The sequence below is a fragment of the Bombus vosnesenskii genome, unplaced genomic scaffold, assembly GCF_011952255.1.
Source record: "Bombus vosnesenskii isolate JDL3184/JDL3185 unplaced genomic scaffold, Bvos_JDL3184-5_v1.1 scf7180000013264, whole genome shotgun sequence".
NCBI classification, from domain to species: domain Eukaryota; kingdom Metazoa; phylum Arthropoda; class Insecta; order Hymenoptera; family Apidae; genus Bombus; species Bombus vosnesenskii.
Genome location: NW_022882924.1, coordinates 7,578,648 through 7,596,573, shown reverse-complemented (window position 1 = coordinate 7,596,573; position 17,926 = coordinate 7,578,648). Strand labels below are relative to the sequence as shown.

The 17,926-nt window shown below is 38.8% G+C and overlaps 1 protein-coding gene across 2 annotated transcripts; it reads right to left on the bottom strand.

Annotated features, from left to right (window-relative positions):
* Nucleotides 1–4,837: 4,837 nt before the first annotated feature.
* Nucleotides 4,838–16,812, bottom strand: LOC117237765 (proline-rich extensin-like protein EPR1). 2 transcript variants are annotated; one of them, XM_033502095.1, is made up of 3 exons: nucleotides 16,458–16,812; nucleotides 8,458–9,583; nucleotides 4,838–7,497 (listed from the first exon to the last, which is right to left on the bottom strand). In XM_033502095.1, exons 1-3 carry the CDS (start codon nucleotides 16,470–16,472, stop codon nucleotides 6,410–6,412), a joined length of 2,229 nt encoding a protein of 742 aa, XP_033357986.1. In that variant the 5' UTR covers nucleotides 16,473–16,812; the 3' UTR covers nucleotides 4,838–6,409. The 2 variants fall into 2 exon arrangements, with proteins under 2 accessions (XP_033357986.1, XP_033357977.1); XM_033502086.1 differs by having other exon boundaries at nucleotides 4,838–9,583.
* Between the last annotated feature and the right edge of the window lie 1,114 nt (nucleotides 16,813–17,926).

Genomic DNA, 17,926 nt, shown 5'->3' with positions numbered 1-17,926 from the left:
TTATTTCCTTAGATTCTACTTTTAGCAACTATTCGCCATTCCGAAAGAAAGACAATCTTGCCATCGGCGAACAGGCTGTGCTAAGCATACCGACCAACGATACGCCTGAGACTCTCTCTTCCTCTTTCTCTTCTTGGAGTCGCCTTATATTCCGTATATACCACCCAGGAGGCAACGACGTATCTCTCGAGATCAGTATGACTGTCGGTGTGTACGGATACCGCCTCACTATGGAAATAAAGCACTTCCGAGCTCCGCGAGAAATGCATACGTTCCCCCTGGCTACCCGTGAAAACCCTCCTTCGAGATCTCTGGCAATCCCTTCTCGTCACCAGCTTTCCACGAACAGCCAACAGCCCGCTGATACGACTTTCGATTAAAGCTACACGAGAAGGAAGTCGTTACGGTTCCTTCGAGCTTGTCTGAGCGCTAACGAAATTCGCGTTTCGACGTCGTTTTCATCGTTGTCGTCGTTGTTGACACGCAGCAACCGCGTTACGCCAGTTTGTCCTCTTCGTGCTTAATGTCGTTCATCGGAGCGGTTCGCGCAACCACGAGGATTTTACGCCGCGTATTCATCGAATGCGCGTCTCTATAAACGTTTACGAACATTCATATCGAAACATTCGCCGAGTATCCTGATCAAAGCAATCGAATGATGGAAACAAAAATGTACTCGTGAGCTTTCGCTGGAAACGGTATGCGTATATTGGACTGACAATCGAATACACTCTGGAAATTTGAGTGAATCGAAAGAAAGGATTTGAAAGACAAGTTCCTTTCCAAATCAGTAAACTAATATCGATAGTAACAAAGTTTCTCATTGCATAGTAATTCTAAAAGTATTAAAGCCAACAGTTTGATCTGTCGCCACATTAAAAAAATTACCGACCATTATTCGTGCGTAATTTATCAATTTTCCAATATTATCAATTGTTAAATTATTGCTAAAGGCGATTTAATTTTGTGTTTCGCATCTTGTACCATCTCCGACAACATTTTAAACATGCATTTCCAAGTGGGTATTGATCTGAAGTCGGGTGTCTTGAATTAATGTTACTTTTTAAAAGATTCCTATGCACACGAATTTGAAGTGAATTCATGTGACTTGGATTCAAGTAACTTAATTAATCTGAACGAGTCTTTACACTCGTCACGGTTACGAAAGTTCCACGGAAGAACGTTCTGCTCGCGTGTCTTTCGTGTGCGACGATCCTATCTTTGAGCCCGGTATTTCGCGACATGGATTCCTCGTATGCGAATGCGTCCTGTTGCGTAACGAAGCGACAGGAAGCGAACTGCAGGAATATTTCGGAAAGAACGAGGAACGAGAGATTCGTACGAGCGACTGGATTAAGGCGCGCAATCATAATTTGTGGAACAAGCATGGATTTACCTTGCAAACGACGCGGAATGATGCACGAATTGCTCGGATTCTTGAATATCCGTGAACTAGGGAAGCATTTCAAGTTTGTAACGAGCAAGGTACATTTGGCAAGAATCAGAAGGAGAAGACGACGTAGAAAATTCATTTATACAACGCGTCTGCCAAGCAATTATTATGTAAATTGGTAACAGTTTTATGTCATGGGACAATGATGACAAGTATGAGTTATAATAAATATAATAAATTATTGTAAACACGATTCGTTAACAGACATTCCGATTTCAGAATCCAGAACAATAATAGCATCCTTTTTATTTAGAACTTTAAAAAACAAAAATTTTATCGCATTTGCTAATGAATAATGTATTATCTATGTTGCATACTTTTGGTAATTTTCAACTGCTCTCTTGGAAAAATATGAAAATGTTCGTACGAAGTATTTTCTTTGCTTTGAGATTTCGTTTGTTTCCCTGTTAGACCAAATTTTTTATAGAATTTTAGCATGACGATCGAAGTAAGTGGAAATCTGTTCAATTCGGAGAACAGAGCAAATGATGTAATAACTTTGAACGCCCTTTATAATTTGTCTAACTGCTAACTGTAAGTTTCGACAATTACCATTTGATTTTCCTTTAGAAACTCAAAATGTAAAATGGAAGACGACATTTCTCGCGAAGTAACCTGGGAAATTTTAACTACGTTGAAAGCGGACATTGTACCAACAGATAAAGGGAAAATTATGTGCAATAACATCAAACGACTATTTACAATTCTCTGTTAAGGTTACACGTTTTCATTAGTCGTATCGCTGGACGACCAACGACGAAAGACGTTGAAAATCGGCAAAACGAACAATTAACGCGTCTCTGGGGCAAATTAACCGAGCGGAAATCTTCGCGTTACCGTACGCGCCCGGTTTTATAACCGAAAACGTGCGAACATTCCCATAGTTTAGTGGAGTTTCAGTTTGCAAAGGAAGCCTTATGATCGCATTGTCTGCTGCGCGAAGAACGGAATAATGGAGGAAACGAAGAGAACCGTGCGAGGTCGAGCCAATTGAAGGGTTGAAGGGAAAGAAGCGGTGGAAAAGCGGAAGGGAACCGGAGACACGATGGAAAGTGTGCGAGAAGCAATTTCGACCAGCGCTAGGACACGCTAACTGTCCGCGCTAGCTAACCTAACCGGCACGATAGCGTTTCATTTACATAACCGTAATCCTACTTAGTGGCAGATGCCTAATTCCCCTCGTACGTTTTCGTTTGTACATCGTGCTACCGGGCGAACATCGTGCCTACCTACTAGTTTCCTCGTAATAAACACTCAAGATCCTCGTAGATTAATTAATCTTACAAGCAATATATGAAATAATACATTATTTATTAAATAAATCTAATAGAAATTCTAGCTTTTATAAATACATATATTACATGTAAACGAATACGACCTAAATTATAAGAGAAAGTGAGTGTCTTCATTGCTAAATATGTAGTTGGATAGTAATCTATTAATTTTCTACTTTAACTCTTCTATTTCAAACCTGATTTTCTGAAAGATTTACCACTCTCAGTTGTGACACTTTTCTAGCAAATCAACGATATTCTCTGTCTATGAAATCCCACCTCTCGACACATCATCTGTATAAACATTCACCGCCCAGTCATTTGAATCTCTTTGAATTATGAAGAACTTAAGAAATCAGAAATTTTTTATTATACCCGACTTGAAAGATATTTTTCTGCAATTGTCACTGTCAATGAATAATTTTCTGAAAGATATTGGTAGCACGAATTTATTCATTAAATAATCATTCTCGCGATATTTGGTAACTGCTATCAAATTCGTTTTAGCGATATTTAAATCATATCATGGAATAGATGTCCCTTTACCGTGTAACAAATCCGCGAACCCGAAAGGTAAATGTCGGTCGCTGAAAGTCGGCATTACGGTCAGTGGAATGAAGAGCGTGATGGGAAAACACCGCGATCGAGATAAACGGAACGCCAGATGCTTGGAAATTCTATTGGGTGTCCGTACATAAGTGTCTTTCGGAACGAGGTAACGTTTAACGACTGCTATTTCCTGATTCTGCAGATCTTCTTTTAGTTGCTGTTACGTTTCGTTCGCAACTGATAATAGAGATGATGTGATTGAACTGAAACGTTTCCTGTTGTTCAGTTGTGTGGATGAGATTTGAAAGAAGTGGCAAAGCCAGTCACACATACAAAATAGTTCCAATGAAAACGAGTTTCACGATCACGTTAAAAGGAAGTAGGAATTAAAAAAGGCCGCGAAATAAAAAAGATCATCTATTTACAAATAGGTCGTATATTTACATACTTAACGCAACCTCGTAAACAAATACATATATATATATATATAAAACACAGTCGTACGCGCGCTATGTTCAACAAACTAATAACGTCGATTGGACGTATCGTGCGTACGGTAAGCCACATGCACGAGACGTTACGTACATAAAATAATAAATTAATCCATAAAAAAAGAGAGGGAAAGAAGGAAGGAAGGAAGAACATAGAGGTGGATAGAAGTTAGGAGCAAGTTGACGTGTTTTATGGCTTGGCAGCATCGTCACTGCGTATTTCTTAACAATGAGCATCTCTCTTAAGCTTATACGCTCTACTTATTTTACGTATCTGCAATACACCAAGTTATGCATAACCATTTGCCAGGCAGCACTATAAAAGTAGAAGAAGTTTAAGACTACTCCGAATACGGAATGCGTATACGCTGCGATACGCAGCTGGTTTTAAGCTCGCGTCGATGAGCGCACATGCGAACGCGTTAACATTTTATTACCTATATCTCTGGCCAGTTGTATTTCAGCTTGTTAGATCGCGTCGGTTATCAACGTGTCAGGCGGCTGAGTTTTACTGCTTCTTTACACGAGGATGACTCGTGTATCTTTGGGTGCTTGTACTTCTAAATGCGTCCACTTATAAAGGCGTTCTAAATGTTCCATTCAAACGAAATTACGTTTCTAAATTAAGCAATACACATATTATAAATATTGTAGGAAAAAGTAGCAATATAGAATCCTGTTAGTAAATTAGAACCTCGCATTGAGAATAATATCTTAAGTATCATGCACGATGATATAACTATAAATATACATAATGATATAGAAGTAAAGAAACAAAATATTTAGTGATCTTAACTCAACTACCAGACTCGACAAAAAATTGTCGAAAATACTTAACAATGACAATGTGGAATTCTTATTTGTCACAAGGAAATGTCATTTGTTCGATTCATAAGCAAGAAACTATATGCTTTATCTGCTTCTATACGTTTAATCTGCTATATGCTATAATACTAGTCATCTGAAACCAACGTTCCGAAAACCCTGGAGCGCAGAAAATTATTTCTGACAATAATAGTAAATCTATTTTTCTGAAAAATTACTTGAAAGCAAAACAGGATATTTTATCTTCTTCTCTGGTCTGCACAGAATATAATATAACGTATACGTGTGTGTAGGTGAATAAATTAAATTACAATTTAATTGTCATTGCAAATGATGAAAAATTGCGTCCAACGTAGCGTGTTTCTATTAAAAGTATCTAATATCAACGCGAGGGTACTACAATTAACAAGATCTCGCTAAAGTTCCACGTACCACGTAACGGTGTTTCTATTTTCAATACGATTAGCACACCCCGAGCAAGCCGAGACGCCTAAAAAGTCATCCCCTCTAGTGCGGTGTATAACTGGGTATAGCGTATCTCATCGAGAAACAACGGACTAGATATATGCATATCTACCTGTTATTGTCACAAAGGTATGCAAAACCGTGTGTATCGCGCTCGTTGAACGCCCGCAGAGTCGAGCAAATGCGTTTCACTGGAAACGAGATTCTCGCAAAAGGTAGGTATCACTACCACGAAGCTGTTGGACGAGGTACTGAACTTTCACCTCGGTGAAGGTTAAAGATGTGGATGTGCGCGAGAGACTGGCGTTCTCGTTCGATCACGTGCCCGAACGTCAACGATGAAAGTTGCTCAATACGGCCATCTCCCGCCTTTTATTCCTCAAACGACGACGATTTGTAATCGAACGACCCAAATCTGTAATGTAAATCTGTAATCGATCTAAATTCTTGTCGCGTTAGACACTCGTGCGTCAATCGAGCGATTAGAAAACGTCGATTCTAAGATGTGTTGGCTCGCGCGAATGGCCATGACACGATTGCTCGTCGACCCCGAAACGGATCGCTCTGATACTTTTACTTGCTTTCGTTCACATGAAACCTCTCCATCTCCTGAAGAGTTTTCGAGTGAAAAGGCGAGTAGAATGGTTCTTCGGAAAGGAACGGAGGAACACTCGAGGACTTTCGGTGCTTGCTTGTGTCGCAATTAAACTCTGATAGGATCTGCCTTCGCGAACATGAAGTATTTTCGCGTGAGAAGAAAGAAAGGAGAATGAGATTCGCCGATGACGTTACGCGATTACCGTTTCGCCGAAGAAAGAGAATTTTTTGAGTAAACCCTTCGACTTCACAACCTGTCACCGATATATTTCTGAAGAAACGATCATCGTTTTCGCTTCCTAGTGGAATGTTAGGCCATTTGTGGCTTCCGTTTCATTCTGGCATGCTCTAAAATGGAATGTAAACTCAAGATGTTTCTCACGAGTCAGTAATCAATGATAATCGTTATGGTGCAAAGAGTAATCAAATCCGTTTGTAGATTGCAATCTGGTGGAAACGATCGAAAGCGAGCGCGATTTTGAGTTCGTTTCTACCAATAGGACATTTCGTAACTATAATATTTATATATAATATATAACATTTAAATATTTTGTAATTAAAAATATAGTCTTTAACTTAATGACTTTAATTAATAACTTCTACGCGGAACGATTTCAAATTTTGCGCCTCAGTCCCGTAGTACCGTGGCTTAACTTGGTATTGCGAAAGAGGACGAAAGTCTGTTCGTTACATAAATTACCATACATTACCGAAGAATCTATCAACGAAAGTATTTCCTAGACAAACGATATGATTTAAGAGGACTTTGTCCCGCTAGCGTTCTTCCCATCGTTCGAAAGAACAGTTGCCACGTTCTCGTTTTTCGCCACCGACCTTATCTCTTTCCTCGAGTCACCATATTGATTGTTGAAGAAGAGAGCGACAGCCTCCTTTTTCGTGGACTCTCCTTTATTAAATTCGGCTTCGCTCCTGTCGCCAGCTTGTCCACCTAATTCATCGGAATCTTTCCTTTGACTGTTCTCTGCCACCGTGATGTAATGTCCTTTAGGAACTTCGATATTTCCAGCCTGCGGTAAATCGCTGAACACGTGCTGTAATTGCTGTGCCTCTGGATGACCTTGAACTTGTATCTGCCCTTGTTCAGGCTGTTCGATAGCCGCGAGGATATCCTGTAAGAGCCCATTAGACAGCACCTGATCGTGCCTGATACTACCATCCGAATTCTCCGTTCCTAATCCCCCATCAGCAGCCTGGATTTGCAACGTGTATGTTCCCTTGGAACCCTGAACCTCGAAACCATCCGCTCCATTGGCCGTTATTCCCTTCGCGAGGGACAGAGCTTCGCTGCCTTCGTGGGTATTTAGAAATTGACTAGCGTCCACTTCGTTCGAGGCTAGATTCTTTGCATGGCCGTATCCTTGCTCGTTCAAGCTTGCGGTTAACGCTCCAGCTTTTATTCCGCCGTTCTCCTGTTGGAAATGGGCGTTCGAGGAGAACGACTCTTGAGATTGTATAGCGGGTGGCGCCGAAAGTACGTTTGTGACTTCAGCCGATTGACTGTGGTCGCTGGACAAAACGTTGTCCGTGTTTTCAGAAGTGGCGTAGCTCACGCCTATCGAACTGCCGTAGCTGTCCTTCAGGTTCGTTTTCGGTTGCTCTATGTTTTCCAGGCTTAGCTGACCTATCGACTGCGTGATATCCAACCCACTAAAACCGTTTGACAAGGAACCCTCTTTAAACAGCGAATTCTGATTGAGGCCAGTGGAAAGAGCGGCCCCGAAACTTGAGCCGTGAGAGCCGACGTTTAACGCGTGGCTTCCGAGATCCTCGAAGCTGTACTGCGTACCAGTCGTCTGTTCGAAACCGCAATCGTGTCCACCACCTGTCGACAACGGTAAATTCACTACCGGGGTGCCATACGTGGTGGTTATGGTGTTGCTGATGCTGTCGTATAAATTGTTGCCAAAGCCAGTGGAGGTGGAGACGAAGGAAGAAGCGGGTCCAAAGTTAGGCGCTCCGTACGTCAACACTGGCGCTGGAGTGTTAAAGTTGCTGAAGGATAATGGCGTGCCATATTGGGCATTCGGAGCTGCTATTGGCGAATTCAAGCTGACACTGGGTAGTTTGTTGAAAGCAACTGGAGCATGGAGGGCAGGTAACTGCTGCTCGAACGATAAGGGCGGAAGGTAAGTTTTTGGCGCTTTGGCTAGCTCAACGTGTCTCAGCGGTGGCAAGTAACGGTTAAGGTTAGTCAAAAGTCCGCTAGGAACGGATTCTTTGAACTTAATCGGTTCACGGTTTCTTGGAGGAATCAGGGTACCTGGAAGGGGTAATGGATGTCTAAACGATCCGTGGGGACGATGGTAATGCAAATTTTGCTTAAAAAGCGAGCTACCGTGTAATGCGAAAGAAGCAAACGACGATGCTCGACCTGCTTCGGCAGCTGGATAAGGACCATTAGGCGAGTAGGATGAAGGAGGAGGGGCGCCGTATGAGTCGAGAACTGGAGGTGGTGGCAAAGGAATGCCCGATTCGATGGAATTCAATTTTCCAAAGGAAATGCTGGATAACGGCGGGCCGTAGTTATTGGAGAGGCCATTTACAGATATTTGCGATAGCGACAAATCATTTCCTAGATTCTGGAACGCGTGAGAGTCTCCACTGCCGAGATTCAAATGGGATCCGGTATCAAGCACGGGTAACTTTAACGTGGACAATCCTGCACTATGATCCGAAGTTAATGACGGATTTGTAGGTAGCAACTCGAATCCAACGGTCTTTACGATAGAAAGCGGTTCTACCTTGGGCACTTCGTATTGTAAATTAAGCTGACCATGCACACCTGTTTGATGATGTTCCTTCTTTGGTGGGTTTTCGTTGTGGAATGGTTCGTATTCCGGCAATGGTGGCGGTGGTAAGCCTTTATTATCGTTAGAATTAGACTTCACCGAGGTCTTCAAGTCTTGAGCCTCAGGATTGTGAATTGGAACTCCATAAGAATCATTTGGTACATTTGGATTCTCGATAACGTTGCTCGTAGAATGTCCAATGTGCACACCCACGGAATGGCCATCCAAAATTCTGTGCTCATCAGATGGAGGTCCGTAAGTGTTCGCAGGCTGTCCATGTTGATTGGTCAATCCAGCAATGGGTTGCCAGCCGTCGTACTTTATATCGGGCGGTGTAGGTGGTGCTGGCACTCCTGGTGGAGGAATTGGTGGAGGTGGTCTGTACAGATCACCAGCAGGTGGTCCATATTGTGCCTCGGGCGCCACCGAAAGCGATGGTGGAGGAGGTGGTCCGTAGTTGTCATTCGGTTGAGAAGTAAATTGAACAGCTAGTTTTTGCGGAGGCACGCCATAGGTATCGAGAGATACGGGAATGGCAGGTCCGTGTGCCGGTTTCGTTGGCCCAAGACTCGAGGATCCCACGGCTATGTATTGATTAGACACAGAGGACGTGAATTTCAATGGCGGACCGTATTGAGGTTTCGGTGGCCTAAACGAAGCGAATGAATACGGCGGTCCATAATGTTGCTTCGGTGGCCCGTAATGAAGTTTCAGCGAGCCAAAACTCAGCTTCGAAGGCAACGGAGACAAAGGAGGGCCGAAACTTTGTTTCGATGGAACATGAAGCGGTTTAATAATTCGTGGCGGTCCATATGAAGATAATGGTGGTCCGTAGACAGGTGGTGGAATGTCTGGCGGTGGTGGCGGATATATAGGTGTTGGCCCTTGATCACCTACTAGTTCCGGTGGGCCGTAAACCGGTGCTGGTCCTTTAATATTTGATCCGATCGGAGGTCCATAGTCATCAGCAGGTGGACCATAATTGCTTATCCTTTCGTTAGCCTTAATTTCGTTCAGTTTCTCTTCTTCCTTGTTAGCAAGCACTTGGGATTGCGCTTTGTTAACCACTGCCTGGACGTGGTGTCCGATCAGCAGAACGCAGAGCAGCGTAATTGCCATCTGAAATCAAACCGAATTCTTCAACTTTTCTTTTGTCATAGTTTGACGATGTTCAATGTAAAATACATTGTTTCTTTGATCCTGCTACGGTCCTCAAATATGTATGTCCCGATCTCACTCTTGTTTTAACATGCAATAAGATTTACTATATGCATAAAATGTATTATAAGAGGTACAATTGAAACGGAAATGATACCTATCAATAATGATTTTTACATTCTTTCTTCAAACTTGTTAAGAATAAAAAGCACGTTTCGGTCTAAAACGATCCAAAGAAGCAGCAAGATTAATATAGTGTAACCAAAGCAACAGATAACTAGTTATTTATTAAATGATAATAGTTATGATTATCGCTTAAAGTACAACAAAGCTTAACTGGAGCGTAAATAATATGCAATTTATTATAATTGTCTGTACTAAATAACTAAGGAACGAGATTAGAGAAAGTAAACATTCCACGAATATGTGCGTGTACCGAGAATGTGATCAATATATTCCTACAAAATTTAAGAACCGTATTATCTACTGTTATAATGTATTCGATATCTTATTCAATGAGAAAACTGGTATTATCAAGCAGACTTTATTGATTGAATCATCTATTATTCAGCTTTTTATCTTCTGTACATTTCGTTATCTTGAAAGGAGATTTCAAAGTATCAATTTTAATTATTGATCAAAATTGTTTTGTTCAACGTGATTAAATATCTTTTCTTATTATGCTTGAAGATAAATATTAGATTACTGAAATTTTTAGGTTTGACAGTTAACTAGTAGTCTAACATCTTCTCCTGTTCTAATTAGTTGGTTGGGAACATAAGTGTAGCTCGGTATCGTGTGCACATTTCGCTCGTGCCAGCACACATTGTCTATGGTTCCAAATTGAAGGCCGTGAGAGACTTTAAGCTAGTTTACAACCTCGGTTGGCGCAAGGCGAACTAGTCATCCCGATGCATGTGAGAATTATATGAACCTGCATTTACTCACTGTAAGTATTAAACGCAGGCACCCGTAAATAATTACGTTAATTACAAAGATGGCGTATAATGTATGGGAATATGACTGAGAAAAGTAGTATTTTCACTTCAATCTCCGATAGTTCTGGATTTCGTTTCATCGCAATGTTAAACAAGTGTTACACATGTACACAATAAAAATTGCACAAATAAAAATTTGTTATTAAAAATTTCATATAACGCTAATGAAATATTACTTAATACTTAAATACATCGTCATCTTGAAATTCTTTCTCGTTAAATCACGAGAAATACATGATTTGCTATTATTCCATTATGAATATTCATTGCCAATAAAAAATTGAAATTATGTATTTATGTCTGAAACCAGAAACGTAAGAAGCCTTGAAAACGGAGAAGTATTCTCTAAATCGTTTATTTTATATTCTTCGTTGTTTTGCTGTACTGCCAGACGGTTGGGTAAGAATTGAAATGATCGAAAGGAAGTTAACTGACTTCATGATTACAATTAAACGAATAAAGTGCAGTAAGCATTGTAAATATTACAGTTTGTTGCGTTTAATAGGCAAAAACGAAGATTACTCTTGTACTATAAATGTACTAATGAAACGCTGTTATACTATGAAATGAAATGAAGATCGTTCGATATCTCGTAAAGTTATTTTGAGGACAAATAGAACAGGGAGAGGTTTATATCTCTTTTTACGGTAATAGATATTCATTCTGCTGTGACAACCAGATTGTTTTCTATAAAAGATACTAGATAAGAAACAAGAAGCAACGCACAAGTTTGAAGCTGTAAATGTCATCAAGAAGCCATCCTTGGAAGTCTTAAGTGGCACAATGACCGAGATGCAAGGTTAACATAATATGCCGCACTTTCTCCCAAGTGCATCAACGAGAAGTGCAATGCAAGAATAAGCATGGAATGAAGAGGCATCCGAGTATAAATCTTATCTTAAATTTTTATTTGTATCTTTGTCTTTCTTATTCATTGGGATTTCCGTATCATTAAAGTGCCTAATATATAATTCGAAAATGTGTTCGACAAATATCTTTGCAATATTTTTTCTGGGAATATTACACGTTTTTTGAAATTTTTAACGATTTCGAACTTCCATAGTATATTAATGTATTTTTAGAATGAATCAAGAAAAATATAAACATTTGAGTCACAAAACCCTGAAAATGAAATTACATCGGAAACTGCAGAACCTTTTACTTTGTCAGTGTCAGAATGAATTTTATAATAATGATAACTTTATGATGAAATGATTATATGATAACTTCACCGATACTAAGGAAAAATAAGAGACAAGAACTTGTAAGATATTAATACATTGCTTGTACCTTTTTTAATATTTCGTATTCGTATAATAAGTGTATATATTCTTCTGAGACATTGTATATTACATTATTTTTGTTGATTATTTTATTGAACAAGTGTAATGAATTAAGACATTTCTTTAAACTGTGTGTAAGATCAATTAAATGTAAAATGTGATTTGATGCAATTTAAGGATAGGGGGAGGCTTTCGTACTGACTGTGTTTGCGACTTGTTCAACAATTATGTTTTCCATAAAATACATAAATTTGCATTTTTATAGATTCATCTATCTCATAATGTATAAATGTAATCTATGTAAATGTGCATCCATCGTCCATTTTATTTTTTCTCTATATTTTTGTGTATTTTGTGTAGTATGATAACTTTATGAACGTTTAATTTACATTTTTTTCATTTCAAATTAGTAGAAGCATATAACAAATTAAATGAATTTATTACTTTATCGATTCTCATTATGTGAATTTTTATACCCGGAAAATAAAACGGAAAAGAATTCTGACTCCTATACGATCCTCATTTTTTACACAAATCTTCTCCTGTATAAAAACTTATAATATATGTAAAGCCTAAGGTGCATATATTTTGTCTAAAAAGAAAAACAAATAAACCCTGCTTATTACATTGATGATCGTAAAACTAAAACACGAAAGGCTTCGATTTCTACTTTGTTCTGATAAAAAAAAAAATATGAATTACAACCTCTTATAACTATGTGACAGGTAATAAGTTACGCTGTTACCGCAGATAGCGTGAGTTGGAAGCATTTGTCACAAAAATAGCATTGATTGATGAACTCTGAGAGTATTTTCAAATCTTTATATTTTTCTTTCATCAGAACATTTAGCAATTTACCTCTTCTTTAAATACTATACATCGATACCAGAATGAATATTAATATACAAATAATTATTTACAATAAATACTAAATCATTTATTTTAATATAGAGTATTACATATAATATTACTTGAACTTGTTCGAGTGAAAGTAGATATTCAAGAGCAAAATCTCGATCGTCCACGTATAGTTGAATATAGTCTGCCTAACTGAAAGTTAGATGTAATACGAGAAAAATTGCTGTAATAAGAGTGTACTTTTCATTCTTCGGATGCAAATGGTTTATCGTCTTATGTTACCTCTTTCTATATCATTTTCACATGACAAAATATTTCTCGCTTACGTATAGTCAAATATAATTTGCTTAACTGAAAGTTACATGTAATGTAAAAAATATCATGCTAATGAACGAGGACTGTGTCTAATAATTAAAAATAAATAAATTTCATATTTCCTTCGATTACAAATGATTGGTCCTCGATGCAATCTCTTTCTATATCATTTTCACGTGGCGTTGCAAAGACTCGCTCTTAACGTGGCGCCCACTTATTGAGGCGCAAACTGTGCGCTCGCGTGTGCAATAGTTTAAACGTATGTTGTAACCAGAACGGGTAGACGGCCGAATGCATCGATGTAGGCAGATTGTGACTAGGTCAAACACCTCCTTCATGCATAGTCATATATTCCGACCACGTAGCACAAGTGCACGTAACACGGTGGAAGCCATCACTTCTTATCGAACGATACGATACGATTCATCGGAAAATCCGATGTTTATTTAGCTTCCTTCCACGTGCGAGCTCCAACTTTTCTCTGCGCGCGCGACCAAACTTATTCGCTGTTTCCGCTTCCCCTGTTTCTTCGATGCACATGCACTCGTGATTTCGTAAATCGGTAAACTTTTCGAAGAAAGAGAAAAAGAAACGATTAAAAGTTATACGCTTCCCATGATGTATTTTATTAGCTAGTATAAGCTAATATAATAAGTTACCGTAGTAATTAGTTAGTAATCTAAAGTTATATACTTATCTACAGTGACTACGAAAAATATTTGTGCATCATCGTATTTATCGTAACATTTATAACCCGTATTATTGCTATACGATTTTTACTAATTAATTAGTATATTAAATTTCGCATCATTTAGTGATACCTTCATATGACTATAAATATTTGATACTGCGAAATTGCATATGCAAATACTTTTAGACGCTAGATAATATGAATTTCTTGTATTTTTCCATCTTTTCCATAAATGCGGTACTATCCATAGTCTATTCATAAGCGAACAAAACTCTGTTTGGAACAAATTAAGGATCGTGGATCGTTGACCGTCGCTGTGGCTAACCGGTTGGTTCGGTAAAAGTGTAAGTTAGCGTAGCGTACGCTAACTGGTACGACATTGATCACTATTCTCGTTTAGTTTAGCGTTTGTTAGCTTCAACGAAATAAATGTCGTCATACGAAATTATCTGAAAAGCTCTTCACGCTTCGATTTCGTAATGACAAGATTTTTATTGCTAGATGGAATGTAAATATTGTGTAGGACATTCCACTTGGATTTTTATTGCTAGATGAAATGTAAATATTGTGTAGGACATTCCACATGGAATGCTAATCAAGTACACAACAGAGAGTAGATGAGACTACGGAATGAAACGGTTGCGCTTCACAGCAGCTAGTTTTTAGCACAAGAAGTAATTTGTTCCATCAGACTCTTACGTTTTAAACAATTTCTGCCTAGTTGATTTGCAGATGCTTTATGCAATATTTTTCATATTTATTATTATAGCTTTCCTATCCATTTTGTCAAGGAAAATGGTAGACGTTATTGCTAAGAATCCTCTGTAACTCAAACGTATAATTCTGGCAATTTTACAGTCTAGTAAAGCCGAGGTGATTTGTTGTGAAAATAGTAGATACATATGCACGATAAGGAATGCAAAGTTTCACAAAACAGAAAATAAAGAGTTAAAAACACTAGCGTGAAGTTTGCCATTTCTTTCTTTATATAAAGAAAGCTGTAACTTTTACTTTATTTTGCAACTTAGGCCAACTTCCTGAATCAGCAAGCAATGATTGACACTTGAAAATCAGTTTTTCAGTTGTTACTTTTACATTATCAAATTTCTCTAATTATATTTCAATACTTCGCCATCGTTCCTATGCCAGCAAATATCTGTCGATTGCCATAACTTCAAACTAAAATTACTGCTTTCTATACCTTCAGTCTTAATTGAACAACAAAAGGTATAATCATGTTTAGTTATTCTTGTAATGTTGACGTAACATTGTCCACGATTAATTCAGTAGCTAAGACATTTTTCATTTTTTACTTTCACGTTCAAAGAGAAGTTCCGTTAACTAACTTTACGTTCCTGGACTTTTCACTCGTATTTGCTGTCGTTAATATCTCAACAGATCTTAAAAACTAACAGCTATTATTTCATTTTATTTTCCATTCGACGCGCTAAGAAAAAGATTTACAGATTTTGTTGTTCTTAACGTGATCAGTTAATGATACACGTGTTTAACAGCAGATATTCCTGAACATGAAAGGTGTTAGTCGAAAGGAAGAGTAACTGCTTAAAATTAATGACACCGGAACGATGAATTAAGAATAAGAAACGCTGGCTGAATGGTTATCAAGAGCCGATAAGAAACCTACGATTATTTAATCTATGCTTTAAAATCGTTGCCGTGCAATTATCGATAATGAATACGCTCCTACCACTTAGGCCACATTTTGTAATTTGCGCGCCCCTTTTTCGCACGAAATTTAAATTCAGGGATTAACGGGATTAACGTTTTCCGCGAAACTGTATTTTTCGCTACGATTAAATGGCTTGTCGAGTGTTGAACAACATTTTATAAGGAGTCAAAGTATACTGTGATATTTAAAAAAAAAGTACACCATATTCATATTTTTACTGCTATATTAACTCTTTTATAAGAATTTAATTCTAAACTTTTATAATCGTAAAATTAAGCAAAATTAATTTTTCAACTAGTATCCTTAAAGGTTAGATGATCCACGACACTTTGCTTTAAATTGCTTAATTTTAGATTACTTCGTCTACATTCTGCATTAACTGTATATTATATGTGATACAACATTAAATAATCCAATTCGAACATAATCCAAAGTGGTCGTCTATAATCCAATGATACCAGTCGATAGAAGTAATTGTTCGTCATTCGGAATATTCATATTTACAATTGCAATTAAGCTATATGTGTTAGCAAGAAATATAGGGGATAGTTTATACGAGCAAAAATTAATTGAAATTATTACAGTTCGTCACGCTCAATTACGAAATACACCTACGCCGGATACCGCACGCTAAGTTTACCGAATGTAACGGCGAGAAATCATCAGCATAAAGATTAGCGAGTAACAAACTTTCCCAGCTCTCGACCCGAGGAGAAAATTACATCTACGACAAAACTACTGTTTTCGTGTCGGAAATCCTTCCGCTCAATTGCAACAGCGCAGCGGTACGAATTCGTGTCGCAATCACAGATCGTCGGTCCACCTTGATCACTCCAAACGATCCATCAAACATCAAAGAACGAAAGAAGGAACTTGGCGAAATCGCGATCCTGCTGTCAAAGCACTGAACAACACACGAACCGCTCGTCGAACGAAAAAATAATAAAGAAGCGTCGTTCGCGCAATGATCGATGATATTCGAAGATCCACGATCACCTACCTTGCTTCGAAGCATGGTTGCACCCGCGCAAATTGCTGCCAGCACTGTACACAAATTAAACGACAAATCGCTTTCTTTTTATTGATTTGTCGGCACACCGAAAAAAAGACAGAGCGCGGCGTTCCTCGTTTCAGCGTTTCCTCAGGCTCAATCGAACGCGGTCCTACCGTGTCGCATCGTGCACACCATCCTCACACTCTCCGACCGGTAGTCAACCTCTTTGATGGAGGAGACCCACGACTCCGTCACTACTAACACAAAAAATGCTCGGTCTTGTATGAACACTCCGCTTATATAGACTCTGAGAGAGGTACTAAGCCGGAGGAATTCTCGGCTGAGCTTGTCGAGTAAATCGAGGAAACGACAAACCGGAGAGGAGAGAGCGAGAGCACGAGGAGTAATGAACAGAGACGGCGACGACGAAGGGGCAGAGGGGAGGAGAGAGAATGAGAGAAAGGGAGGAGAGAGGGAGGAAGAGAGTCGCGGTGATGTTCAGGACGAGAACACAGGGAGAGGGGAAACCCTCACACGTCGCGTCGGTTAAAAATTCTCTTTGTAGAGAAAGTAGGCTAGCCCTGCCTCCGACTTGGAGAAGAAAGATGCACACGGAAGTACTGGACCGATGGTGCTTATCGGTCCCGTGCGAATACGTAAAGTTATATCGATAAACTCGTATCCCGAGCATTCTGCAGCGATGTCGAACAATGTATCATCGAAATTGCGAGTGCCGAGAAATTGTTCGACCAATGTAACATCCTGTTTAACATTTCCGTGGAATACTTTTGCGACAAGAATTTGAGGAGTGGTGGCATGTGAATGGGTTGAAACTGAGAATTCTTGAAAGTGTTTGTCAAGGTTACTACGATTGAAAATTTTGCTGCGAACGACAGAAGATTGATTTATTTCAGTAGGTGACGATGCGGATGTTAGAATATTCAGGTTTTTATTTTTAATGGTTTCATCGTTGTTTAAAATAAATCTGCCTTTACGATTAAACAGTAAAAATCTCGTTGTTCAAGAACTTTTACATGCGAAAAAATTGCTGTCCTCGACATTATCACTGTACCATTATAAGGCCTAAGAATGAAAATATTATTCACTACAAGTTCTCTGCACAGAGCCAGTTCAGATCACGCACGCCATAAATAACATACTGTTAAGCACCCAATTAACAAATCGTGTAGAAACTTTTATTTCTTATCGTCACGTGAGCTGGTAAGGCCTTAAAATCGAGGGTCTATAATCCACAGACGAATGCGTGTCGTGACTTCGAAGAAAAATTTGTATGCAACGCAACGCTTTACACGCATCATAGGACTGCTATACGAGAACAGTTGTAGCAGGCACAGTTACACCGGTTAATTATTACGTTTCGAACAGTTTCTAAAAACTTTTTCTACAAAAAAAAAAAGTATCCGTAGGTTCCTTAAAGTGATTAGCAACAAGATAAAAAATTGTTCCTTCGTTCG